General features: G+C 34.3%; 2 protein-coding genes across 9 annotated transcripts in view; one reads left to right on the top strand and one right to left on the bottom strand.

Annotated features, from left to right (window-relative positions):
* LOC150095974 (splicing factor, proline- and glutamine-rich-like) overlaps positions 1-6,309 on the top strand; it is a 226,590-nt gene extending 220,281 nt beyond the window's left edge. For all 3 annotated transcript variants that reach the window (XR_016549959.1, XR_016549960.1, XM_090409421.1), the window contains one exon: positions 205-6,309. The gene's annotated coding sequence lies outside the window, so the exon portion shown is untranslated. The remainder of the gene's footprint in view (positions 1-204) is intronic.
* Positions 6,310-8,522: 2,213 nt separating this feature from the next.
* Positions 8,523-27,598, bottom strand: part of LOC150095973 (uncharacterized) — a 132,860-nt gene continuing 113,784 nt past the window's right edge. For all 6 annotated transcript variants that reach the window (XM_090409424.1, XM_090409423.1, XM_090409426.1 and 3 more), the window contains one exon: positions 8,523-9,132. In XM_090409424.1, the coding sequence (XP_090265550.1) occupies positions 8,952-9,132 (181 nt within the window). In that variant the 3' untranslated portion in view covers positions 8,523-8,951. The remainder of the gene's footprint in view (positions 9,133-27,598) is intronic.

The following is a 27,598-nucleotide window of genomic DNA, read 5'->3' as shown; positions in this document are numbered from 1 at the left end:
TTCCTTCCCATTTATACAATTTTTGACACCATTGTCCATATAATTAAGTAGTAGTAACACATTGAAACTAGGTAGGTCCAATGTGGACACCCTGTATATTAGGGAACACTACCATCCATTCCCATGTGTATAATATTTTGCTCAAGATAATTTTATTGCTCACTTTTATCTGCTGTTAAACACTTTTTTTAATTATTTTTATAGCCTATTTTGTGCTCCATATATTCAGTTAAAAGGCCACTAATATCACTACTGGAAAACACTGGCATCCTAGTATGAATGGGGCCATATCTTTGTATTATAAAAGTGCACATGAAGAGTAGAGAGATTTTGCCCGGATGTTGTGAAATCATTCCATTTTATTATAGCAGAGCTATATACTACACCTTGGATCGATAATTACATTCATTATGCATTGTATTAAGTGTGTTATGTTATAAATTACTTCAGACAATTAAATCAGTTAATATTTTCAATATTACTTTCATTGAATAATGTTTGAACACATTTTAATGGAAATGACCAAAAAAAAATTGTGTGGGTCTGGTACATTCATGGAGTATGTGTGCTTGTACACACACATACTGAATAAAGTTATTTTATTGGCAAAATACCACCATTGAGAAACCTTAACCTGAAAGGATGGCTCTGTTGTCACATCATCATAACATAAAAACTAATTCTGTGTTATAAATAAAATTTGTACAAGCAAGTTCAACAGACATTTTAAGTTGATGAGTAAAAATGATATGGTAAAAGAACAAAGCTGTATTGTAATATTCTCAGATATATAGTGTCTATCTGCCATTATTAATTGGAACCAAAAAAAAAGTGGCAAGGGAATTTCACAGTAAGTGAATAATTTTTTTTTTTTTTTTCAGTTAAATTCTCCAAATGTTCACAACTCGAATTACATATAGCTTAAAAAACAAAATCACACAATTAACGTTCTTCTGTCAGTTTGCACTACTTATTTTTGGAGCAAGACAGCCAAAAGACTTTTCTGCTTTCCTAATGTTTTTGCTCTGTGACCATAAAAATTTTGGAAGCCTAATTGTGCAGATAAATTCTTTGCCTTCTTTCAAAGATGGCATAATCAGTGCTTCATCTGGTCACAACATAATTTTGACAATCTTTTGATATGTGTTAGCAGCTTCTATTCATCTTTCATTAGGTATGTTCTTTTGGTTTTCAGAAGCAACTAGTTTTGTTGAAATTGAACACTTCAAGGTGAATAACTTGGAACTTAAATTTTCCGTGACTTCGTTAGCTGCTGCTTCTACTAATGCTACTACCACCCACAACATGTTTCAAATTTTAATTGTAGCTTGGGTTTTTTATTTTATTTATTTATTTTTTTATTATCAGAAAACATGCCTTCTCATAAGACTAGAAAGGAAAGTTGATTATTGAGGAACATGACATGATTGAGTTTTGCAAGCATTATAGGTAACATGGCTAAAGCTTCAAAAAGTGATTTAGGGAATCAGAATGTAAGATTAGTGAGGATGGTAATTAAATATGGAAATAGACAACAGAATCAAGAAAGCTGGTATGGTAGGAAGTCAATTGAATAAATTCATATGGAATAAGAGAGAAATTAGTCCAAACAGTAAATTACCTGTATACAAGACAGTGTTCAAACCAGTTTTCACTTATGGATCTGAGAGCTGGGTAAGAAGTAAAACACTTGACCAAAGACTAGAGACTGCAGATATGAGAGTCCTGAGAAAGATTAGAGTCGTGAACAGATGGCATCGATGGCAATATCATATTAAAAACGAGGATATTGGGAAAGCATCTAGGAATGCATTAGCAGAGCTAATCTTAGGTGGTATGGTCACTTAAACAGAATGGGCGAGGAAAGATTAGCAAAACAAGTGTTCTCTGCCAGGTTGGGAGGAATACGACCCAGAGGAAGACCAAGATATTGGTGGATTGATACGGTACAAAGTGCCTTGGACGATAGAAATATAAGATCTGACAATGTTGAAGTTTTGACAAGTAACAGACTGATTTGGAGGAAAATTGTAGATAGGAAGTTAGTAATTATGTAAATTTTTCATGTAGGACTATCATATCCTGTACACCCCTTGAGGGTACATGTCAGGAATTTGATGAATGTAAGATGGTAGAAGTAGATATTCTAAAATTTTAATGATTTGGGTGGTGCATTTACAAAGAGGATATGGAGTACAATGTACTCTTATCAGCAAACTGTAGGTTTCCAGTCAGCTGAAGAATATCCTTGAAATACAAAGAGATTAGGTGAAAGAATGGAGTCCTGTGGTGTCCAGGATTAATTGCCACCTTTGAGAAGTGGAGGGGGGGGGTAATTTGTAGCCTGACAAAGCTGGCCACCATTAACCAAATGCACTATATAAAGGTGATGCAAAAAGCTGAAGATATTCTAGATGTCTCGAGTAATTACTTTGAAAAATTGTTAAGTGAAACAAGCAACAACTGCATGGAGGTGAACTTTCCGAGAGAAATCTGGAGTAATGAGCAATTATCGATACTTGAGGTGGAAGAAAAGCCATCAAAAATCTGAAAAGGTAGCTGAAGTAGATGGCATTCCAGATGACTGGAGTATAGCTCTTATAGTGCATAATCTATAAAGAGGGAAATAAGACAATTTGAGAATTACAGAGAGATTTACCTACTGAGTATTCTTGGTAAGATGTTAAGAATTATTATGGAAGGGAAACTTAGAGGAGAACATGCCACTCAGACCAAGTGGAAGTTGTCTGTATTAGATTTCCACTTTATGACAGTTGAGAAATCATGGTAATATAACTTCATAAGTTTTGTTGATCTGAAAAAGGCATATAACAAGGTGCCAAAAGAAAAGCTATTCAAAATGTTTTATGCAGATGTTATACCCTAAATCTGTCTGCAGGATTCACTAACTAAATGACTACTTTAGTTTAAACGACGAATTTAGTTTGAAATCAACAATAAAAAGACCGCCTATAAAAATAGGTAGGAACATTGAAAACAACTGCATCCTGGATGGCAAACCTATTGAACCAAGTAAAACACTTTAGCTGTTTAGGCAACAACACTAAATACTATCTGTATGCTAGACTTTTCAAACCAATTGGAACTTATGGATCGGAGAGCTGGGTAAGAAATAAAACACTTGATATAAGATTGGAGTGGTTCTGAGAAAGATTACGGCTGTGAATTGGTATCGTTGTAAGAATCATAATAAAATTTTGTGGATATTAAGAAGGACCATGACAACATTCAGGGGATGTTTGAGCAGAGCCAAGCTCAGAAGTGTTTTTTTGCCAGAATAGCAGGAAAAAGACCTCAGAGGAAAACCAAGATCTAGGTGGATTGATGCATTATGAATAAATATAAGATATGATGATATTGGAGTCCTGGCAGATTATAGATTAATTTGGAAAGAATTCTTCGTAGGAAGTTAATAATGGTGTATATTATCCACTCTTCTTCCCTTCTTCATTCAGTGCTATCGTATTTTGATTACAGGCTTAATAATCTGCACTCATTTCATCTAGCAGTTCTTTCATATCCTCTGTCATATTATGTTTATTGCTAGTTAATCATTTGTACATGTGAAAACTGCTGTCTTACTTTTTTCTGTTTTCCAATTGCATATATTATATTTTTGAATTTTGCAACTGGAAAACTGAAAAAACATGGTCCTAGGCGGCTTGTGTTATGAGGGATGTAACATTCATTTATATTCTACTTCATTTACATGATCATTATTCAATATCTTGCTCCTTAATATAAGAGGGTGACTGGATTCTTCTCTGATGTGTCACAGTTGAATCAAGAAGGCAAGTGATGAGTGGTGTGCTACATGGCTCTGAAGGTATCTACATGTGCTGTTCAGTTAATTATTATTATACATGGATATCTCTGCGGAGTCAATACTCATCATGCGCGGCATCATTCACATAATACCTATCATACCTCTCCTTAAACTGATTCACTATTATAACACAACTACCTCTGGTAATCTATTCCCCTCATTCCCCACTCTTACATCCCTTCCAGGAGGAGTGTGACCTGTTACTACTTGTGTATTGAAAATTTTCTTGTGTGTTTCTTTGTATCGTTAGTTCTAATATCTCTCCTGTGATCCATGGCTTATATTGCATTTTTCTTCTTTTCCAAAGTGTTTTTCTGCACCTTTATTTATTTCTCTCATTAGAGATTCCCATGTGGCTTCTGGGAATTTATTAATGTCTGTTTCTTCTTTGAAGTCTTGGTGGGCATTTATATCATTTTTTATTTTAGCTCTGTTTCGTTTTTTGTATGGTTTCTTTATACATGATTTTTTCAGTTGTAACCTGGTTATGATTTTTTTATTATTATATATATATATATTATGTAGTTTAATTGATATTGATCTGTGTTGCCTGGTGCAATCCATGTGTATCTTCTTCTTTTGAACTTAAGGTTTTGACTTACAGAATTCATTGAGTCTTTCTCCTCTGCCATTCTGTTGGCATAGTCCAAATGTGCCAATAATCTCTTCAATAGCTGCATTCCAATCTCCCATCAAGAGCAAGTTTTCTTGCTCTTGATGGGAGATTGGAATGCAGCTCTCATCAGTACTTCTTCAATCTGTTCATATGCTTCTTTCATTTCCATCGTGGTATCTTGTATAAGGGCTAGGTCTCTTGGTTCTGCTTCAATCTTAACAAGGATTATTCTTTCATTATATCCCCAAATGTTTTTAATCTTATGTCCTAATTTCTTATTTACGAGGTATTTAATATCTGCCATGTCATTTGGTGAATCTGAGTAGATCATTAACTCACTAACTCTAAGAATGTCAATATTCAGTCGTCTCATTTCCATCTTTAAATTTTCTATTTGGCTAGATGATGGCCTGAGAGGCCCTGTGATGATTTCCTCTCTTGCTGGGGACAGCTCTCCAATTCTCAGGGGAGCAAATGCTTTCCCTTATCTGGCAGTCCTTTGGTCATACATAGCAAATGATGAACTATAGTATACAGGGCACATGAAATAAGTTTGCTGTCAAGACCAATATAAATTCCATACCCTTCCTACACTAGTTTTGATGCCCATAGATTTGTGGCCTTTCGTGGGTGGGGAAAATATCCCAGATAATGCAACTGCAAAAAAGGTGAATATGGAACTGATTGCATCGGTAGAAGATATAGTGGATAGTAATGAGTATTTTCTTATTGTATTTTGTGCTGGGGATTTTGGGAGTAATGTTAAATACAATGGGGCAGGAGGAACAGAGGACAGAATGTGGAGTGTTCAGAAATTTAAGCTTGATGTTAAAACTGTGGGACTGGATGAGATATTACCTTTTTAACTCCAACTCATTTTTAAGTTTGTAAACCTATTGTACAACCTATAATACCATGAGTCGATTGAAATTTTTCCTATTTTTATAAATCTGCTAATGCGTTTTATTTCCTAAAAGAAGTGGGCAAGGATATTTGGCTTTTTGAAAGTTTGTTAATAAGAGCTAATCTCAGGAAGTGGTCAAAGAAAAGTTAGAAAATGTTCCTGTGCTTGGCAAATTGAACTTAAAACTGCCTTTCTTCAGCCAGCTTAGTGCTATGAAGGCAAACACAGGTCTATGCTGACTTTTCCGTTTTTATTATTTTATATGTATGTGAAATCCAGAAACATCTCTTTCTTTCAAGAGACATGAAAATTTTTTAAGATGCTCCAGGTCTCAAATAAGTGGGTTGTGAGTATCTCACACCAGGCATAGAAATTCTTCTCCCACCTAAAGACAATCACAAAACGTTCATGCCCACGATGCAATTTGAACCTGTATCCTATTAGTGCGACCGTGAATGTGCTAACCACTCAGCCATCCAGGAATAAAAGGTGTTAGCCGAGGGGGGGGGAGGAAATCCTTAGTCCAATCGCAGTGCTAAGGTGCAATATATATATATTTGAGTAGGAAGTAGTTGTGTTGGAGATTGAACCTATCCCTAAAGTGAAATAATTTAAAATGAAGATTTTAGAAAGTAATTCAGATATTGTTAGCATTTAACAATGTGTGAGCATAGTAATCTAAGCTTATATGGTGACTATTAGGACTTGATCATGGATGTGGTAGGGAAGAGGTATTGCCTCATTTGAACTATTGATTTTTTTGTTTTTGTAACAGTATTTGTACATTATTATGAATAACTTGCTTTGTAATGATAATCTGACATGTCATGCCTAGCATAATTATTACCACTGTATAAAGATTATTATATATGAATTATGTACATAATGAACAGCTGATAGTACTCTACAATATGTATGTACAATAAATAATTTTGGATTGGCCTCTTGTATAATGTTTTGTTTTTAGTTATAACACATTTATTCACCCTGACTTGTAACAAAGTTGCAAAAGCTTGATGCCTTTCAAAGACAAACTGGCCACAAAAACTTCCTGTGTGATTATTCTTCCTGCTGTCATAGACACAAACTATATTGCAGTTATATGCAGTAGATCCCAGTTCATTTGAAGTTCAAGCTAGAAGTTATTAGCTTTAAATAGTCAAAGATAGGACCAGTTTTTAAAGATCTAGAAAAGGCATCTGAGAAGCTGCTCAAAATTCTACATGATGCAATTAGGATACTGCACAAGGTGATGCACAGCTTATACAAATAAGTGGAAATTATGGGTATGCAGGAAGATGGTTTACTGGAAAATTTTGTATAAAGCAAGCTTGCATACTGTATTATTATTCATTAAAGGAAAGTACCACTATCCTTCTGTATTAGTTTTAAGGACCACCAGAACTAAATAACTGCTGTTTTAAATTTGGTATGAAAATCAGTAAATACGATAGGTATAAATATGAAAAACATCAGCTGTGTTCCCAGTGATTAATCTATAATTATATTAAGCAGTTGGCTAATGTCAGCTCTTCAACCAGCATGTTGCAGATTTGAATCCCTGCCCATGCAGTTCTAACCTGCAGCTTGCTGCCTATGTCTGGAAGTAACTTTCATTGCATGCTGGCTGCTGAACCTTTGCCCCACTTGCTGGAGGCTTGATCTCTAGAGCTGTGTTTCCTGGATTAAATAAAAATTGTCACACCCACAACACTAATGCACTATAGGCTTATAACCTTTCATGGGTGAAAATCAAAAAAAAAAAACTTATGCATAGAGTAGTAATGTTAATAGAACACTTTGGTGATGAATTGGAGCTTCAGGTGAGTGAGGCAGATTACTATCTAAAATTATAAACTGATGGCCATTTGAAGGGTATTGGCTCTTGTCATCACAAAAGGCAAAAATGATTAGAAGAGTGGAAAATGTGTTCTTGGGCAAAGGACTGATTATTGAGAAGTGTAATTCAGGTAGCAATCTCACAAGTGTATTCTAGTACTTTCAGTATTAATATTTTGAAATAGCTGAATTGAAAAACATGCAGAACATTTTTTTATGTGAATTCCATCACTCCAAAAAAAAAAAAAAAAAAAAAAAAGCCCTATAGTACATTAATATTAGTACAAAGGGTTGGCTGAAGGATATATAATCCAGAAATCCTGTTCTGGATACGATACAAAACATAAAACTTTTTTTAACGCCATTTCAGACCTGAAATGTCTTGAAATTCATCTCCGCCTAAGAACATTGTATCCACCATGAGACAAGGGTGCCATTGTGGATCGCTTCCTTCAAATTTGAGATTAGTGAGAGATCATTTTGGAATGACCTTTCAAATCATAGTTTTGCTAATGACAGTACATTCCATTTGAAAACCATGTTGATCAAATATCTCGAAGTGCAAAATCTTCTGTAAGCAACTTCAATGCTATCAAAACAGTCCCTTTTTATGTAGCACAAAGACCATACTACTTATAATACTCAGACCAGACAAAATCATTTCTCTTGGAGAAACTTCCACATTGTGTTTCATTCTTTATCCTCAAAAATCCTTTTGTGAGCGTCCAATAGCTCAGTCAGTTTAGATGAACCCTTTGGTTGTTGATTCGAATCCTGTCTGTAATATCGAATCTCTACCATTTTTAATCAAATGAATGGTAAGTCAGCCAGTCTCATAATGAAAGTACACTGTTTTTCTCCAGGAAAATTTCTCCCCTCAAACCGGCCAGAACAACACACAAAATATATAGAATAAGAATTAACCCACCTTATTCCATCGGACTTAGCTTTCACATATGTGGTACCATACCAAAATTCTCTAAAATATTCCTTGATGTTATTCAAAACAGTGCAATTTATTTAAATCATAATCTGAGAGCTTGCTACCAGACCTACTCTTCCTCAGAAATAGATATTTTCATAGACCCTGGTTTTGAATTGCCTGCTGTTCTCCATTTTCCCTCGAGTCTTAGCATATGAGCATTTGCTGGTCACCATCCCTGCTTCGAAAATACCGAACTAACTTGTTGACCTCTTTCATCACTCCATCTACTTATGTGTTTTGAAACAAAAATAAGCAGAAAAACCCAAACAGTTAAGCTTAAGAATTTCAGTAGAGATCCTTACAATCCCTGGTAAAAAAAAAAAAAAAAAAAACGAATCTCAGAAGTACAAGTATTTGTTTGCCTTTTTATTAATGCAAAAAAATATGAAGTCTAGACTAAAAATAATCACTATATTTTTGGAACAATATTTATTGATAAACATTGAATAGAAATGAGTGTTAAATTTTACATGTTTTAATATTGTTCATGTAATGTTACATCTAAAAATGATTCAAGCAAAACTGCTGTCTGTACAGGAAAAAAAAAATTTAAAACAAAAATAAATAACTGTAGTGATTGCAGTGGAAGTTGATTATGATAAGCATAAATCTTCTGTATCAACAGTTCATTGTTACCTTCCTCAGTGTACTTAGACTGCTGTTATATTATTTAAGACAGCAGCACACTACACTACAACACTAGATCTGTTCACTGTTAGGACTTGTCTGTCTCAATGATTTACTTGCCTCTCTAATGCATTTATGACAGTTTGCTATATCCTCTGTAAGCATCCATTAACTGTTGAGCACTATATGGACAACTTGCAAAAGTACGGCTGCATCTGAATGGGCTACGGCTGGAAAAACCAAGGAAAGCAGCTTTTTGAAAACTATGGCTTGGAAGGTGAATGGTTTCTTGTGTTGGAAGATGTGGTTCCATCCTGAAAAAGGGGAAAATAATTGTCAATTTCTTTAACATCATGTGACGCGACTGACTCAAAACACTTCACTTTTATGAGAAGTGTTTTCAATATTGTCAGTCACTTTTCATTTACATACATTAAAATTGAAAATTTTAATTAACACAATGTGCCTATTAAAATCGGATTGTTCCACTTTTGAGCATCAGCATAATTGACTAATAGAATAGGGGACATTTCGAGAGAGTTCCTATTCCTTTTATTTGGATTGGATTGGGGGGGGGGGGGTGAACCAACTATTCAGAAACTTAATTACACCTGCCAGTGATCTTTAACTAGGGCTGCTCTCAGAACCCTAAAAATCTCAATTATTTCGTTTTAAAAGCACAGTCGGCATATGAAGTAAATTGGATGCAAACTTAACACATTGTGTAGTTAAAAGCATCTTTTCAGTATATTGCAGACTAGAGTAATGTGCCACATAAAAGGTGTAAATAGATTTGCCAATTTTTTATTTTCTTTTATTAAAGAATAAATAAATGGAGCTACACAGAGGAAGCGAATCAATTCCGTATCCGTACATAAGTTGTGAGCAAAAAAAAAAAAAGCAAAAAAAAAAAAAAAAAAAACGCCAAGTAGAGCGTCTCTGAATGGAAACCTTCTATGAGACCTGATAACTGGCGATTTGATGGAAAACACCTGATAAAGGATCATGTCATACAGGGGATTTCAAACTGCTGTAGCTTGCTTGGAGTGTCAAGTGTAATTTTTGAAAATTCACTCAGAGAATTTGTTTAAATGATATTTTCGTTTGCCTTATAAAATGCCTTGTTTTAGAACAAAAACACTGATGTTCCAGTACTTCATGTGAATATTAGCATAATGTATGCAATCAATTAAGTATAAGATTATGCAGTTGCTTGCTTAGCGAGGATTTCCATATTCTTCGATATTATTGTAGGAGATCGCTTCATATTCCATTCTATCCTGATCTGACATGCTTGTCTGTGATCCAGTTCATTTGTCTATTCTGTAGTATGAGATAAAACCTTCAACCACCATATGCAGGTCTGCGATTGTGCACCGCACAAAGATGCCTGAAGATAGGGGCATCATTTCACCACGGGAAATAATAAAAAAATATATAAATTTTCTTATTCTTGAATTATATTGTTTGGAGTGAAACCTTATCAATATTACCACAGATTTTATTTCAGAGTTAGCATCGACTCAACGAAAATTGTATAAATATTCTCGATTGTTTATTATATTTTTAGTGGAAATTGTTAGTTTAAGACAGACCGTGAATTCATTCTTACGCTGTGCTTTGCCCAGTACCGTTGACACGATGTAGCATAGAGGCAGCCTGCCTCACGGCGCTGCCTCTATGCTTAACAAGGACGCTCATTCAGCCATATTACGGCAACAAGATATTTTACAAAAATACGGCATATAGTTTACCAAATAAAAAAGGTGCCAACCCATTGACAGTTAAATATGTGCTTATATTTATTAAAAAATTATAGTCATACTAAAACTAAACATTTTAGAACCTGCTTATTAGATACTGAAGGAAACAATCCATAAAGTATACAATTTGAATTTCATAAACTGTTATATAGTCTATATATATATATATATTAAATTATATTATGCATGAATTCTCCCACTCAAATTGCGAGTCCGTCGCTCCGAATTTCACATTTGAGCAATAACTCGCTCCCTGCAGTAAACATCCCCAACAGCCATTATACTGCAGAAACATGAAAACCAATTAGTTTTATTATGTCACTGGATAAGGTTCACAGACATCATTTGCAGACTGTGTAATATATTTCTCCACAAATAGTGCAATTACAGACAACTGGGAATATAAACACTAACTAATGAATCACATCTTCCCTCCAACAGAAACTACTATATATATATATATATATATATATATATATAGTGCAACATGGTTTTGCTTGACACTGCCCCATCATGAACGTGTTAAAACTAAGAAATATATAGTGAATGCATTTCAGATGTTATGGAAATCGGTTTAAGAGAATTAGCATTTCAATTCAATTGCCAGCTTGTTTTGTTTGGGTAGCGCGATCTTTTGTTAATACCGCACCAATCATATGCACTTCTTAATAGTGGCTTTTTCTCTATTATACTGGCCTACAATCGTGCACATCTTTCACTTCTCATTAGTAATTTTCTAGGATTGTTCATTACGTATCTCAAGTCTTAAATTACTGGTAATTTTTACTTGATTGATATAATGGAAAAGAAGATGACATATTTGGGTAGATAACTTTGATTGCACACAAGGAAACCGCTCTTGAGAACAGAAGCTTCTGTAAGTCATACCCATTTTCGGTTTTTTTTTTCTGAAAACTTTAGTTTCCGAAAATCCCCACATATATCTCGCAGCACGATTTTTTAACTTTAATTTTGGGAAAAAAGTGCGAGTTATATTCGAGTAAATAAGGTAATTTTTTTAGCTTTCAAATTCTTAAGTATGGATCATTGGTTAAAGACTGGATTTATAAAACGCACAAAAGAGCAATATAGCAGATATAGAAGTAAACAATTTCACTCCTCTCAATGATAAATTATTTATATTAAGTAAAAAAATGTATAGTATCTTTGATTTTTAATAGAACAAAATTTATATTTTTTTTTCCGTTTAAATGTACATTAACAAATAAAACACATTTACAATGAAATATTTTGATTTATTATTTTGAAAAGGTACTTGGTCATAATGAAAATGTGCGAAGTGCACCCCTTCTTAACATCTGAAGAAGGGGTACACGGATATCTGAAGTTTCAGAAACACTGATCTATCCAAAAATATTTAGTCTGAAACACGTAAGTGTACATTGCGATGTTCGTTTTCTTAAATTCTGCTTCGAATTTGGATAGCGTCTATCCAAATACGCACTTCTTACATTTTTTTTGAGCGTCATTTCAATTTTGAATGAAACATTGAGCATACATATTGTGCATTCTGTGTTTAAGTGACTTTGGACAATTTGACTTTGATTTTAATTGTGTACTAATTTTTGATAGACAAAAATTTTAAAGATAATAGTTTATAAATTATAAACATTAATCAGCTGAGGGACCATAGCTAAAAATCCCGTATATATGCGGGATAGACTATGGTCGCGTCAGGCTGACGCAACTCGAATTAAATTAATAAACATAGGTTATTTATGAGCTATAAAACGCTTTAGATCTTTTACACATACTGCAATTGGCCCTTTTCTGATACTTTTTTTGGTGTATTTTTGCATAATTTCATTTTGTGAGTTACAGTAACAGTGTTATTGTGCAGTTGCCTTTTGTTTTCTAAAATATATTTATTGTTGTTTAGTAAATTTTTTGTGAATTTGGATTATTATTCACGTAAAGTAAGTACATCTATTATATTTTTGCTAAGTTTGAAAATCAGTTAAATTGTTTCATTTTAGTTATCTTATTTTGAAAATAAGATTTTTATCTTATGTTGAGTAGACGTCTAGAAAATAATTTTCAGTGAGAGATTTATATCTTGTTCTGGTTGAAAGATATTGGGATTGGGGTCCTTTTACTATTTTTTTAAAATAAATAATTTTAATATTCTACAAATTTCTTAATTATTAAACAATTACCAGAATGTAAAAAAATATTGAATATCACTGAGAAATCAATCAGTGGCTAACATCTCTACATGTTAATTTTTAAAAAATACCTAAAATATAAGCATATTTATTATGCAAAACATCTGAAAAATCAAATTCTGTAATAAAAAAAAATAGTCTTGGGCCATTCACCTTAAAAATAATAGTTGGCTAAGGGGTTAAAAAATAAGTTTAAGGGAAAATTTCAGAAAGTATTTATTTTGGTGGACAACTTTTAACGCTCTTATTATTTTAAAGTCTAACCAAAAAGATGTCGGAAAAAAAGTCAAAGAAGTTATCTGGTGCACAAAAGGAAAAGACAATTGCAACGAGTACAACTGTAACATAAATTGGCTGGATTGTCGAATAAATTTTTAACTTCGGGACCACATAAAAAACGAAAAACAGAAAGTTCTGACGAAGCAAGTACTCCGTTTAGCTCTACAGAAAAAGAGAGGACACAAGATAACTATGAAGAAACAAATGTTATGCGAAAATGAAACTGGACTGTCTACAGAAGTTGCAGCAGAAGAAATATTGGATTCCGATTCGACGAAACTTCAAATTTTACTGTTAATGATCCAGGTACTTGGCCGAATCATAACTACCAAAGTTAGAGATTGTTTAGTTGAGCATTGCCCGCGTCAAGTAGTTAATAATTTCTCCAAGATGAATCTGGCTGCAAGTTTTCCGATTCATACTATTATCGAACTTTAGCAAATGGAGAAAACTTTTACGAAGCTAATTAGTTTATTCAGAATCGCGAAATTCGGTTTTCTGTTGTTATTGCAAAATATTTGGTAGTCAAAATTCCCAACTTACTAACGAATACGGTTGTAACTATTGGCAACATTTGAGTCATATACTAAAAATACACCAGACAAATTCCGCGCACATTAAGTTCGCTGTATTTTTGAACAGTTTTTAAAATGTCGTTGATTAAAAAATGCATTATTGATTGCACACAAAGATTATACGAAACTGAGAAAAAATATTGGCAATCTGTTATAGAACGGTTAATCTACATAATACAATATTTATCAAGACAGTGTATAGCTTTTAGAGGTTCTTCACAAAAACTTTTTGAAAATGATAACAGCAAATTTTTAAATACAAAATGAAATCATCCGTATAATTTCTGAAGCTATAAAACAAAACATTTTAGAAATGGTTAAAGAGGCGAAATATTATTCATTAATTCTTGACACTACTCCGGATATAAGCCACACACAACAATTATCTATTGTTATTAGATTTGTTAATCAAAATAAAAGATACAAATATAGCAGAAATTCATGAACATTTTTTGGGTTTTCAATCTGTAGAAGATACCACTGGGTAAGGACTATTTCAATTTATAAAAAATTATTTAAAATTATTGAATATTAACATTTCGGATTTACGCGGCCAAACTTATGATAACGGTTCAAATATGTGAGGCAAGCATAATGGACTGCAGAAAAAAATCCTTGAAATAAATTCAAGGGCTTTTTTTTTTATTCCGTGTGCTGCTCATGCATTAAATTTGGTAGTTAATGATGCAGCTAAGGTATCCTGTGAAACTAAATTTTTTTGGGATAATACAGGAATTATAATTATTTTTCAATATCTGAAGCGTTGGCCTATATTCGAATATGTTTTTTTTTTAATATAATATAGGCCAACGCTTTCTGCTACTAGTTGGGAAAGTTTTCCCACTACTAGGTGGGAAAGTAGAGTAGAAGCAATAAATCACTTAAAAATAATATCAAGGAAATTTACCAGGCTCTTTTTGATATTACGGAAGATGAAAGTAAAGATATCGATTCTATAGTTTAGGCAGACAACTTAATTTCAAAGATTTATTCGTTTAAATAAATTTGTTTGATAAATCTTAAGTCTCGTAAATGTTGCAAGCAAAATAATGCAGAATCCGACATTTGATATAGGAAAAATTACAGAAAATCTTGATTATGTTATACAAGAATTAAATATTCGCCGAACTGACCAATATTTTGAAAATATTAAAATTGCAAAAGAAGTAGCAAACGATCTTAATATTGATCCTATTTTTCAAGACATTCGCAAAAGAACAAAAACGTTTGGTTACGAAGCATCAGATGAAACAACGCATGATCCTAAACAAAAGTTTAAAATAATTTTTTTCTTCGCAATTTTAGACACGACAATAACTTCAGTCACGGAAAGATTCATACTCTTAAAACAACATAGCGATGACTTTAAAGTTATAAGAGACATTAGCAAATTAAAAGATTGGAGCGATGAAGATTTAATGAACCATTGAAAAGATTTGCACTTAAAACTGAGCGACAATCAAGATTCCGACAATCGCGATATTGATGGTATGACTTTATTTGAGGAATTAAAAACTTTGCAATGTTTTGTTTAAAAAGAGTCGGCTCCTCAGGATGTTTTAAATTATATATACGAAAATAAATTAACCGACACGTTTCCGAATACTGCGATTGTGATGCGTATTTATTTAACATTACCAATATCCGTAGCATCAGGGGAAAGAAGTTTTTCAAAACTGAAACTAATAAAAAATTAGTTGCGGTCAACAATGCCTGGAGAGAGTCTAACGGATTTATCAATTATATCGATTGAATAATAATGTTTGCTTACTTGGGAAATGGAGTAAAACCAGGTTTAAAATAGCTTGGTATCTTTAACATTTATTATACCCAAGGTAAAATACTTTACATATATATACATATATATTCTGTTGTATTTATATATCAAGGAATAAACATTTTTGAAAATTTTGATTATTAAAAATTCCTTATTAATGAAGTTCAATGATTACAATGTTCTACTACTGTTAAATAACATTCATTTTTATGTATTGCATATAAACTTTTGTACTTTTAACAAAGTAAAATTTTTCATGGAAACTTATTTTATGGAGGCGCTGAAAAACGTTTTGCACAAGGGCGCCTCCTACCCACAGCGCGGCATTGACCATATGAGACCAGTCATGAAAGTTTCTATTGTAGTGATGTGCTTCCCGGTTTAGCGCTGTTTCTTCAATCGGCGATTCTTCCCATGAGCGGCCATTATCACATCATCGGTAACAGTCTTTAGCCAGTCGGTGCAGAATACACGTGGTCAGCCTGTGTACATTGGCAACTACCAACATAAAAATAAATCTGTTAACATCTTTTATGCACTGAGAGGGAAGTTCAATCTTCACCTGTGGTCAATCAGGGATAGCTCGCCCAAAGCTATCACTAATAAACAGCATCCAGTGAAGAGAGGCAGAAAATGGCACCTTAACATTGTCTGAAAGAGTAGTTCTACATTTGATTTTTGAATTTAAGGGACAAAAAATCCGGTTTCTGGAAGAAAAATACCCTCTTGCCAGAGATCGATTAACTCACGAACCAGAATTTCAAAGCTAGAATAAGTTCCTTTTGGCAGTAATCCAATTTCGATGCAGAACGTCTTTCTTTGGACGGCTTTAGAGGTGTGGATGCAAATACCATTTCCACAGTGCTACACAGAATACCAACAGTAATGTTCTAGAAAAGTATATACTGTATTGTTCTTTTACTATTTTGGATAAAATAACGAAACAAGTTTCTAACTTCAACAATCTGATTGTTTTGTTTTTTCTAGTTTTAAAACTACACTAAAAAATGTTTGAAAAGTTGACCTGGACTGTCAGTTGTGTCCTCTCCTGTATCTAGTTGATGTGTGTGTATATATATATACACATATTAAAAAAAGAGAAAATATATAAACCAAAAAAGAGAAAAGATTTCTGGTGGAGAGAGAAAGAAGAAGAAAAAATCTTTGAAATGGATGGAACTAGGTTCTCTCAGTTCTAACACATCATGTCCAAAGCAATCTTCGAAACCATACAGAAGATTCTGAGTTGAAACTCAACAGTTCGCTTCCCTAGTTCCATTTCTTTACCCTTTATAGTAAAGAAATGATTCAGATTAGAGACACTTCTGCGCATGTCCCAAAAAGGAGAATCCATTCCGATAATAGGGTAATCAAGCCGTCTTCTGGTATGAGTTTGTTTATTATTACAGGTCGGAAAATTTAGCTTTTCTTTTACAAACATTGTAGTTTTTAAAGTGTAACTATTTTGCTTGCATAACAGTTGAGAAAATGTACGTAGAGTATTAACAAAATTAAAAAAGGTATAGCATAAAACAAAAATTTAACGAAATTTATTTTTAAGAAAGTTTTCTATAAAATAAAAATAATTATACAGAAAAACAAAAAAATTTTTCAAATGAACTTAGATATTCTAAACTTACAGTTGAGAGAACTGAGACACTTTAATGTCCTAAACCGATCAATTATTTATGGCTTGTGACTCTTTTAACAAACCCATGCAAAAAAAAAAAAAGGTTGGAAAAAAATACCATTATCAAATCCTTTTAATCTTCATACTCATCTGAATCGGTGTCCGAATCGCCATTACTTTCACTTAAACTGATCACCAAAGGCTGGCATAATTTGTCGATAATTCCGTCTCTGTCCCACTACATATTTTCCAATGAGGTGACATGAAAGCAATATTTTCCCCAGTTTTGAACTGTAATACTTTCATTCGCCTGTTCTGAAAGCTTAAAAAGTTTCGACATGTCAATATCCCCAGTTACGTTGCGATGGCGAATGAAACTTTTCACTTCTACCCAGACATACTCAATAGCATTAAAACGAAATCCGATTTCATGAAGTATTTTCCTTAAAGTTTCTCTTTTCCGAGGAAAATTAATTTTTTCTTTTAAGCACAGGAATCAATTTCGGAACAGTTGGCACTCTTTTCTCGACCACGTAAAATTCGTGAATAATTCTTATAACGTCTACATCAAAATCATTCAATGGTTTTCTTTCTCTGGCGCTTTTTTTTTTTTTTTTTTTAGGAGATTTAAATTTTGGCTTACCTTCACCTTTTGATTCCCTACGAATTCTTTTAACAGTAGACCCCGATACGCCCGCAATTGCATTGTACGTTTTATGACTTGAGAAAGGAGAACAAGGAGACTGCCTTTTAATTCTTTGTCGCAGAATGTCAGCACATTATTCAACATTCTTTTGCAAGAGCTACTGAAACGTGTAACAATAGAACTTGTGGACTATACTGGATCCATCATACAAATTAATAAAAAAAATAATGCAAAAAAGCAACAAAAATCAAGCTACTACTAGTACAGCGACAGACAAGCACGTGATTTCGCATGTTGGCCACCAATTCGTACATCATTTCTTTCTCCCCTTCAGCATGAATGGACTATTCTTGGCAAAACGCCAAGCAGATATCTACAAACGGTGGGCGTACTATACTATCTCGCTAGAGATAGTCAAGAAAAGGAGTCTGGCAACATTGTTTCAAGCTATTATCTTATGGTCTCCCTCCTGCCCTTTGCGAACCGATTTCAGCTTCCTCTTCCAGATTTTTCAGGAAGGTTGGAGTATCCTAGATCTCTTGTTCTGCTTATGCTCTTTCACTAAGATCATTCGTATTCATGGTTTTGCTGATGGTGTACTGCTACTCCAGCTCTATTTTTTATTTATATATATATATATAGGGCTCGACAAATATCCTCACTCACAAGTAACTGCAGACTGGACAATTTTTTTTTTTAAATTTAAGAATACAGATGCAGCACCACTACTCACTTTATGAAACTCCTGTTGACTTATAGGGACATACAATGTTTGGAAAGAAGTCAACGAGTGTGAGGAACAAAAAAAGCCATGGCGCCCACCTTAATAAGATATAGGTCCTGCTTTTGCTGTGATGCCTCAGTAACCCTACAGGACATACTTTCCACAAGTGTACAATAGCGATCAATGCGAATTTTGATCCATTCTTCCTGTAAGCATGTAACAAGGTCCTGAACTGTTTTATGAAAGACGTCCCTTGACCTAACCCGATGCTCATCCAATAGGGTTGAGATTAGAGCTCTGTGGAAGCCAGTGAAGAATGGTGACGCTCATGTCCACAAACCATGCAGTTGCAGCAGCCCTTATTTCATGGTGCATTGTCTTGCTAAAAGAGACAATGGTCAGTTCCGTAGAAACGGTAGAAAGTATTTGCATACTCCAGACACCTCTCGATTTTTCACTTGGAGAGTGGTGAATGAGAGCCTCCATAGTTCCTGTCGTTATAGACTAAGCCCTTTGATCAGAAAGACCTGGGTTCAATTCTCGTCAGCCATGTGAGGAACCTATATATGGTCTCTTGCGACGAAAGGTGAGTTCAAAGGTCTCGTATGGAAGTAGTATTTTTTTCTTCTCTCTCAGCTGCAAACGAGTTTTTTGTCCCCCAGAACAGGCAAACGGACCCCGTAAATACACGCTTCTACATCATGGTTTCAAGCTATTATCTTATGGTCTCCCCCTGCTCCTTTGAACGTATTTCAGCTTCCTCTTCCAGATTTTTCAGGAAGGTTGGAGTACACCCTGGATCTTTCCCCTGCGCATCAGCGACCTCGCACTAACATCCAATCGTATCCATCCATATATATATGGATACCGAATTCAAAAAATTTGCTTGAAAAAATAGATAGTGCCCGTCGCCCTATCGATATTTTAGAATGTGCTCTAGGAAACAAAAAGGTTGGGAACCCCTGCCGTAAAAGGTAGAGTGGTGAATGAATGGAATGGTTTGCCTGAGTCAGTTGAGTGCTTTGGTTAATGGTTTCAAATAGAAGTAATACATATTGTGTTGATAGTTTAGGTCTCCCACAATAAATCTTAGGATAGCATGGAGGTGCCAGTGCAATAATAATAATTGATCTTAAAGTCAGTGGCATGACGGAAGAGCGCGAAATAGAGGAATATCAAAATCTGAAGGGAATAGTTGGCAAATACGCACTTTGATAAATTTTTCTCCATTACTGTATTCCCGTCTTCGCATTCCAACAAAAAAATTAAAGCGGGAAAAAAAGTAAGTTTCTTGTACTTTGGGGGGGGGTCAACTATACGTTGAATATTTTTCTTTAATTAATATTCCAAAGCTCTCAAAATTAATATAAACAGAATATTACGAAACGAATCCATTATGAAATAAGATTATTTCAAGAAACTGCAAGTAGAACTTCGAGGATAATTGCGATGTTTTTGCATCTTTTACAAGACCTTGATAAAATCGCACCTGGATTACTTACGCAGATTTGGTCTGCCGGGTTCCATGAGGATAAAGAAGCTGTGGTAAAGGTGAGAAGAGTTACAAAGATAGAATTATCAGGACAGATTGCGAGTGTGTGGACTACACATTCTGGCTAACAGAGGTCTGCAAACTTATGGTGTTGGAGAATATCGTCTGATGAACTTTTTCATTATTATACGGAAGGTGGGTAGAGAATCCCTGGAAGTCAAGTTTGTTCGCAGTTAAGAAAGGAGCAAGAGCAAGTTTTTCTCACACAATGAAACAGTTTGCAGAACAAGTTTAATGGAATGCCGGACAGGGGGTTTGGGAGAGGTATATAATAATTATCTAAATAAAAATTGTATTAAATATACAATTTGGTATATAATATAAAATTCAAAAATAAATGAAATCGCAATTAAAAGATAACTTATTTGTACATTATTCCAAAAAAAATATTACTACGGAACTTCCGCCAGGAGGCCTAAGTCTATCTAGGGTGGCAACGGCATGATCTCTCGAAATTACCCAAAATTCATATTTATGTGTACGGAGCATTTGAGGAAATTTCAAGAGTGTCTAGCTACATGCTGGAGAAAAAAAAACCATACGCTGACTAATCGCTATGTTCAAACGAAATTCATCACTCATGATGAATGATTGGCTGTATATGTACCGCTCACAGATTATGGCCTTACTCTCTTTCATCCTCTCACATCCTGTTTTAAGTTCTCATTATTTTGTGTGTGTGTGTATATATATATACACACACACACACACACACATATACACACACACAATATATATATATATATATGCATACATTTAAACGATTTAAACCTGGAGTTACGATGACAGGAGGACTTTTTGACACTTATGTGATCGGTTACATCAAGAGTTAATTTTGTTAATATTAATAAAAATAAAATTTCAATACGAAATTTTACACACACACAAAATATTATATATATATATATATATAAACACACATAAAAACACATAACAATAAACATTATGCAAATTCAAAATAACCAACTTTCCAGCTAAACTATATAATTCTTAACGTTACATAAGTTCACGGCTTTTATAACCCGGTGCAGAAGGCCATTCCACGTATTTTCTATTAGTATTAACAAAAATGAATGTCAAATATTTGTTCTAATTTTCTTCACTGTATTTTTATTATCCCTAGATCAGGCAATTCTTTCTATGTATGTCCTGAACTTCAATTAAATTAACTCGCCGTCACCTTAAGGTTAGATAAATTTATCAAATGATTACAAGTAACCAACCAATCATATTACAATCCTTCCAACATTGACCACTCTAAATACCCTCGATTTTTCTGACATCCATTGAAAATCTTGGTGAGTAAAGTTGTGAGACTTGTGAAACGGCATCATAATTTACCTCCGACAAGTGAACCATCTTTGAATTAACTTTCTAGTGTGCTTTACCGATATGCGTTCTAAACTTAAATTCCCTACACCTTAAAAAGCCAAATTCTTGTATTTAACTTTTTCTCAAGTCCATTCCAGCCATCTAATACTACCTTCTACCAAACGCATATGCTTCCCTTTATTCACATTAAATTTTACACTCGACTGTCCACTTTCCAATCTTTTAAGATGATCGAAGAATTCACTCCATCCAAACAATGAACTTCTCGAATCAGCTTCACACCAGAAAAGAGAAATTTTACTCTAAATATCAACCTAAATCATTTATGAATGTATTAAACAAGAGCCCTAACACCAAATCCTGGAGTACTCGCTTCTAAATACTAGACTGAAAACTGCCCTCTAAACAGTGTTTCGAGGCCTGTCATTATAAAAAAAAAAATTGCTGAATTCCAAATCACATCATAGCCATTACCTTGGTCAATTTCCCTCTTAATTTCATCATAAAGAGTATGCACACTTATAACTGGTCTCCTCTTAAATTGTTCCAGAGTAGCTGGTTTATGCTTAATTCGTTTCTATTATCTTTGCTTTTTTTATTATTTATTTATTTATTATTAAAATGTTTTTGGATCAATCTTAACATTCGACGATGGCTGTAATTCAAATTTCTCTTCAATGCTACATGGACATGAAATTATAGAAAACTTCTCTCAGTATTACAATTCGCATTGGTGTCACTGACATTAAATAATGCCCTCAGTTAATACTTCTGAATTCTGTTATCCCAAGCTCAAAATTAGTTTGGGATAATCCAGGGGTAAAAAAAAAATTTACCCATGGATACTTTATTTTTCCCTTTAGTCTTAATTATCCTTTCCAAAGTCAAATTATCATATACCACAGAGGACTTTCGAGTATTTAATATAGTCTATCACTAATCTCTCCGATGTTATTACCAAATCCAAAAAGGTAATAACATCGGAGAGTAAGTTCATGCACATGATAGTTACCTAAAGTAACATGCCGAACTTGTCCTAAAAATTTACTACCCATTGCATTTTTAGTTCTTTCATGCTCCCAGTCAGTATCCTTCATATAAAATTCTCCTCCATTAATTACGCTTTGTATTTCCTTGCCTCTAAGTAACACGACCATGATTATCATCACTACTTCCTCCACTACATTAACACGTTCCCATCCTCAACTGTAACGTGCTTTATTCCCTCTCTCGAACTCCCGTTCCAAACAGGAATTTCACGTATCAATTTCACAGTCTAAATCTTCATTCTCTCCCAACGACGTGATAATTACCATTATACACTTCGATACCATGAACATCATAGTTAAACCAAGACTCAGCTTAAAGAACAGCTCATTCTTTAAGTTTCGTCCACAAGTATACAATGATGTGATACCATTCAAAGTAAGAATTTCTAGTAATATACAGAATCGTCTTCACCCCCTATATTTAGTTAACTGTTATCCTACATCTTTTGAAAATATTGCTGTTTTTATACCTTACTCAGTGCATGGGTACCAATTGACCCAACTATTCCAATTATTAGCAAACTGATCTGAAATATTGAAACTACAGCGCATAGCCTACTTAGAATCCAATTAACCCTCACTGCTCTGACCCTGGGTGCCTATCAAATCTTGGCATTATATTAACAAAATTAACTCTTGATGTAACCGATCACATAAGTGTCAAAAAGTCCTCCTGTCATCGTAACTCCAGGTTTAAATCGTTTATTTCCACCAACATAAAATAAATACCTCAGAATTTCTTATTTTCCTACAACTTTATTCAGATCACCTATTAACTCCAGGCAAAAATAAAGTAACATTCTTATTACTCCAATCTACATACAATATTATTATAATGAGAGACCTCCAGAGAGGTTAGGAATTCATCGAGGGAAGTCACATACTACCCTCACTAGCTGTCATACCTGTTTTTGAATTTATTCACACTACTTGCACACACAACATCATTTCAAAAATGCACCACTCTACGAGAGAAAAACGTCGCTTTCTCATTCTCTTCTTGTCGGCATTCATTCTCAACTTCTAAGGATGCCCTCTCGTTCTTTCTCCATCCTCCATAAAATGAGAAATCCTATCTACCGAATTCCTAGAAATCAGAAGTTTGTAAGTCTCAATCATATCGCCCCTATTTCTCCTGTTTGCTAGTGTCTGCAGTCTACAAATTCTCAATCTTTCTTCATAATCAGTACTCCACAATCCTGATATAATTTTTAACACTCTCCTTTGTACGCTCTCTCTAACATATCAGAATCACAGCGGAGAGCAGACGTGTACACAATAGTCCCAATGACGTCTTATCAAGGCCTTGTAAAGAGGCAAAATGACATCTTTATCTTTACATGTGAACGTTCGTTTCAGCATCGCAATTATCTTTTGAATTGTATTTGCAATCTTTGCCACATGGCCCCTGATCTTCAGTTTTCTGCTAACACTCCAAGATTCCTAGCCTGATCAGTTTCTTCAAGCATAATCCTATCAATATAATATAATAAGACATTGGATATCTAATCACACCAAAGTGATTGGCGTTGAGCTGACATCAATTTTCATATGCCCATAATATTCCAGCTTATCAAATCATTCTGCAAATACTGCATATCAGCCGCACTCCTGATTAACTACCTATCTTTGCATCATGCAAACAGCTATATGTTGCATGTCGTTAATCTACATGGCCTGTCTTTTCTTGATGCCAGCACTTAAAATATAGGAATCTGTATTCAACGTACAGTCAAGCAAGGGATCCTGCTTATTAAAATATAATCCATTTATTAAAGCCAGTTATTTTACCCGAATTGTGACTAGTATTATCTAACCTATTTGTGGCTTTGTTTTTACTAAAATCAAATGAACCACTGTATCTCTTTCCCAAGTTTTATCTGCTGTGAAACAATTTCCACACTTATGTGACGTATTGATATTTTTAATATTGATATAATGTATTGATATTTTTCAAATATAAAGAGCAATTATCTCCTGAATTTATTAACAGCATCTATCGTCCCTATATCTTGTGGGGACTCCGAATTACCAGAACCTCTCTGGTTCAGTCGGTATCGCCGATGCCCTTCGGTTGTCCTGAATTCAAGTCCCGTCTAGGATGAACTGTTCAACTTAAGGTAAATCAGCCAGTCTCGTACGAAGATAGGATTTTTCCTCCAGAAAACTCACCTTTTCTGGAGTTCATTGTTCATTCCAAACTAAGATCATGCATGAACATGGTCTTAGTTTGGGATGTAGCGAAAGCGGGCGATTCCAAAGTCTGGGAAGCTAAGAAAGTTTACGCGATGTCAATGCAGATAAGCTAATTCTCGCTAATAGCGCAACAAAACAAAGCGACTACATAACAGATCACATGATTAACATCACTAAAAGTGGAGTCCTCGAGCACTATTCAATACAAAAATAAATTTAAAACATCAAACAATTGTAAACAGCAACCAGAAATAATAAAAAAAAATTCAGTGCGAATTACATGAAACACACACACACAAAAAAAAAAAGGCTCACAAAAATAAGCAAGCAATGCTAATATTAGTGACAAAATATTAAGCAATTCAAAGTCGGTAGTGAAGTAAGTTAATATCTTACAAAAAATGTCTACAAAAATAACTTCAAAAAGTCAAACCAACGAATTCAATAACGGAAGGGGAGAAAGAAAGAAAGAAAAAGGAGCAAAACTGCCTAAAAATCATCGAACAGAGGATTTCAGTAGGAACAACAATGATCTCAGATTGTTGAAAGGCTTAAAAGACAACAAACCAAAATAATATTAAATCATAAACTAGATTTTAAATACAGAAGATGAAACTGCACACCATACAAACAATAGAGAGAGTCAGGAAACAAACTATCAAAAATAGGAGTAAAAATAATAAAACACTATGCATAGGATAGGCACTATGTATTGTATAAATATTCTTGTTGAATATTTATACATCTGCTTCAAATAATTGTATACAGCTTCTTAAAACTACCTAATTTAATCAAATTTAAGAAATAATGCAATTAATACAATGATAACACACACACACACACACAACATTATTAATAATATATTACTCCCTAGCTATTCGCCGATTTTTATTCGCGGCATGTTCTGTAAACAAGTGACGCATAATTGAAAAAAAAAAAAAAAGTTGTTGAATGTCGGTTCGAAAAACAGACGTAAAAAAAATCGGCTGACTTCCTTATCATATGAGAAAAAGCAAAGAAAAGAAAATCTCACTTCAACGACTCATGAAAGCAATGGGGGCACAGTTTTTTTTTTTTTTTTTAACCAGCAAAAGGCTAATTCGAAACGTATCAAAAAACGTTTTAAACTTCCATAATATTGAAGCTCGTGGATGAATCTTCATTGTAAGATTTCTTGCCTGCCAGAACTTATCAAGTAAAAAAAATGAAAAATATGCTCTTTATTTAAGGCTGTCAAAGATAAGCTCACTGTGTAAAGTAAACCACAAATCAAATCGACGGACGTATACAAATCCACGCGCATAAAAATAACTCCCGGTTATTATCATTACAACAAAAAAGGTAACAGCTTCACTATTTTACAGAGTGGTTCTATAGCTGCTTTATGCATGAAATAAAACTTTACTTAATCTTTACCATTCAAAGTTCTTTCTTTAACTGATAATGTCCCTGAACATATAGAAAATCTAAAAACATTTTATTCTTTCCATCAAATACAACATCACTTTTACAACCGCTAGCCAAAAGGTGTAATTATTGCTGCTCTTAATCTATTGCATTAACTGTAAGCAAGAGTTGGAACAGCTATAACACTGACAATTTCCTATCAACATAAGGAAGTCGGCTGAATAAGAAAAACAATTTACTATTACCGCGTATTGGCAGAAATTGTGATAAAAACAGTTATGAATGATACAGTAGCTGGGATGGTAACAACCGCGAAGAGAATAGGGGGAGAAGACTTTGAAAACAGACACGGCATACCGTATTTACTCGAATATAACTCGCCCTTGCGTACAACTCACACCCCTGATTTTACTTTATGAAAAAAATAAATTAAAAAGTTTCGCATATACCTCGCACACGAAAAAAAAAAAGTTGAAACATGTTCACGTCGAGGCGATAGTAACTCGTTCTTCCCTTAACACCCTCCCGACAGCCACTATCCTGTAGACACAAGAAAAACAAGTAGTTTTATTGTATCACTGAATAAGATGCAGAGACATTTGCAGTCTGTGTACTATATTTTTCCACAAATACTGCAATTAGAGACAACTGAGATAAACACAGCACTTACTAATGAATCACATGTCCTCCACCCCACAAAACTATGCTGTATGGACTCAGACAAAACCATATGTTGCACCAGCAAACACAGTATTTAAGTAAAAACTATTGGTAATTTTTCAATTACATGAAATAAGTGTTTGTTTTAAAAAAATCAGCTAATGCCTTTTATTCCCTTATAGGGAGTAGGCGAGGCCTTTATACCCTATCTAGCTTTTTGGAGACTGAGTGGGCAGTTCAATCTCCACTGGTAGCCAATCAGAAATAGCTGGCCCATGTCTATCACTAATCACAAGCAGCCATCGATGAAGAGGCTGGCAAACAAACAAGTGCTGCCATCTCTTGGTACCTAAGGATATGTTACTGTCTGAAATAATGTGGGTACTGCGGTCGATTTTCTTGAGCTTACAGGAAGAAAAACCCGAGTTTCCAGGAGGAAAAACCTGCTTGCCTGTGCCAGAGATCGACTAACTCGGGAATCGGTCGAAAATAGGAAAAAGTTCCTCCAGTCGGCGACTAGACTTGAACCTAAGTCTCTCATTTCAAGCGACCAAGCACAGAGGACGCAAGCGCCACTTCCACTGAGCTACACAGGTCTGTTTTATTGCATTTTAAATTTTCGATGCCATTAAGACAGATCACAAAGGCTAACTTCGAATAAAATTCTATCGCGAATTGAAACATGCCATATAACGTGTGCGTGATCCCCCCCCCCCCTGCCAGCTGGACCAGCACGCAAACAAGCAGCAATAAAATTTGGGTTGAAACTTTGTGTGAATTAAGCCCGCCAGCGTGACGAAGAAGAGGTACACAAACGGTAATGAGAAGTTAAAGTTCCATCGGAATGATAAACGGGCAAAACACCATCCCGTCGTGAACCTGTTAAAACTAAGAAATATATAGTGAATGCAGTTTGAAATGTTATGGAATTGAGTTGAAGAGAACTAATATTTCAACTCAACAATTGTCGGTTTGCCTTTGTCGTTGGGTCGCGCGATCTTTTG

The sequence above is a fragment of the Typopeltis vanoorti genome, chromosome 19 (genome assembly GCF_054136105.1).
Source record: "Typopeltis vanoorti isolate ZY-2024b chromosome 19, IOZ_Tvanoo_1.0, whole genome shotgun sequence".
NCBI lineage: Eukaryota > Metazoa > Arthropoda > Arachnida > Uropygi > Thelyphonidae > Typopeltis > Typopeltis vanoorti.
Note: the sequence above shows the minus strand (reverse complement) of the source record. Positions and strands in the feature narration are given on the sequence as shown.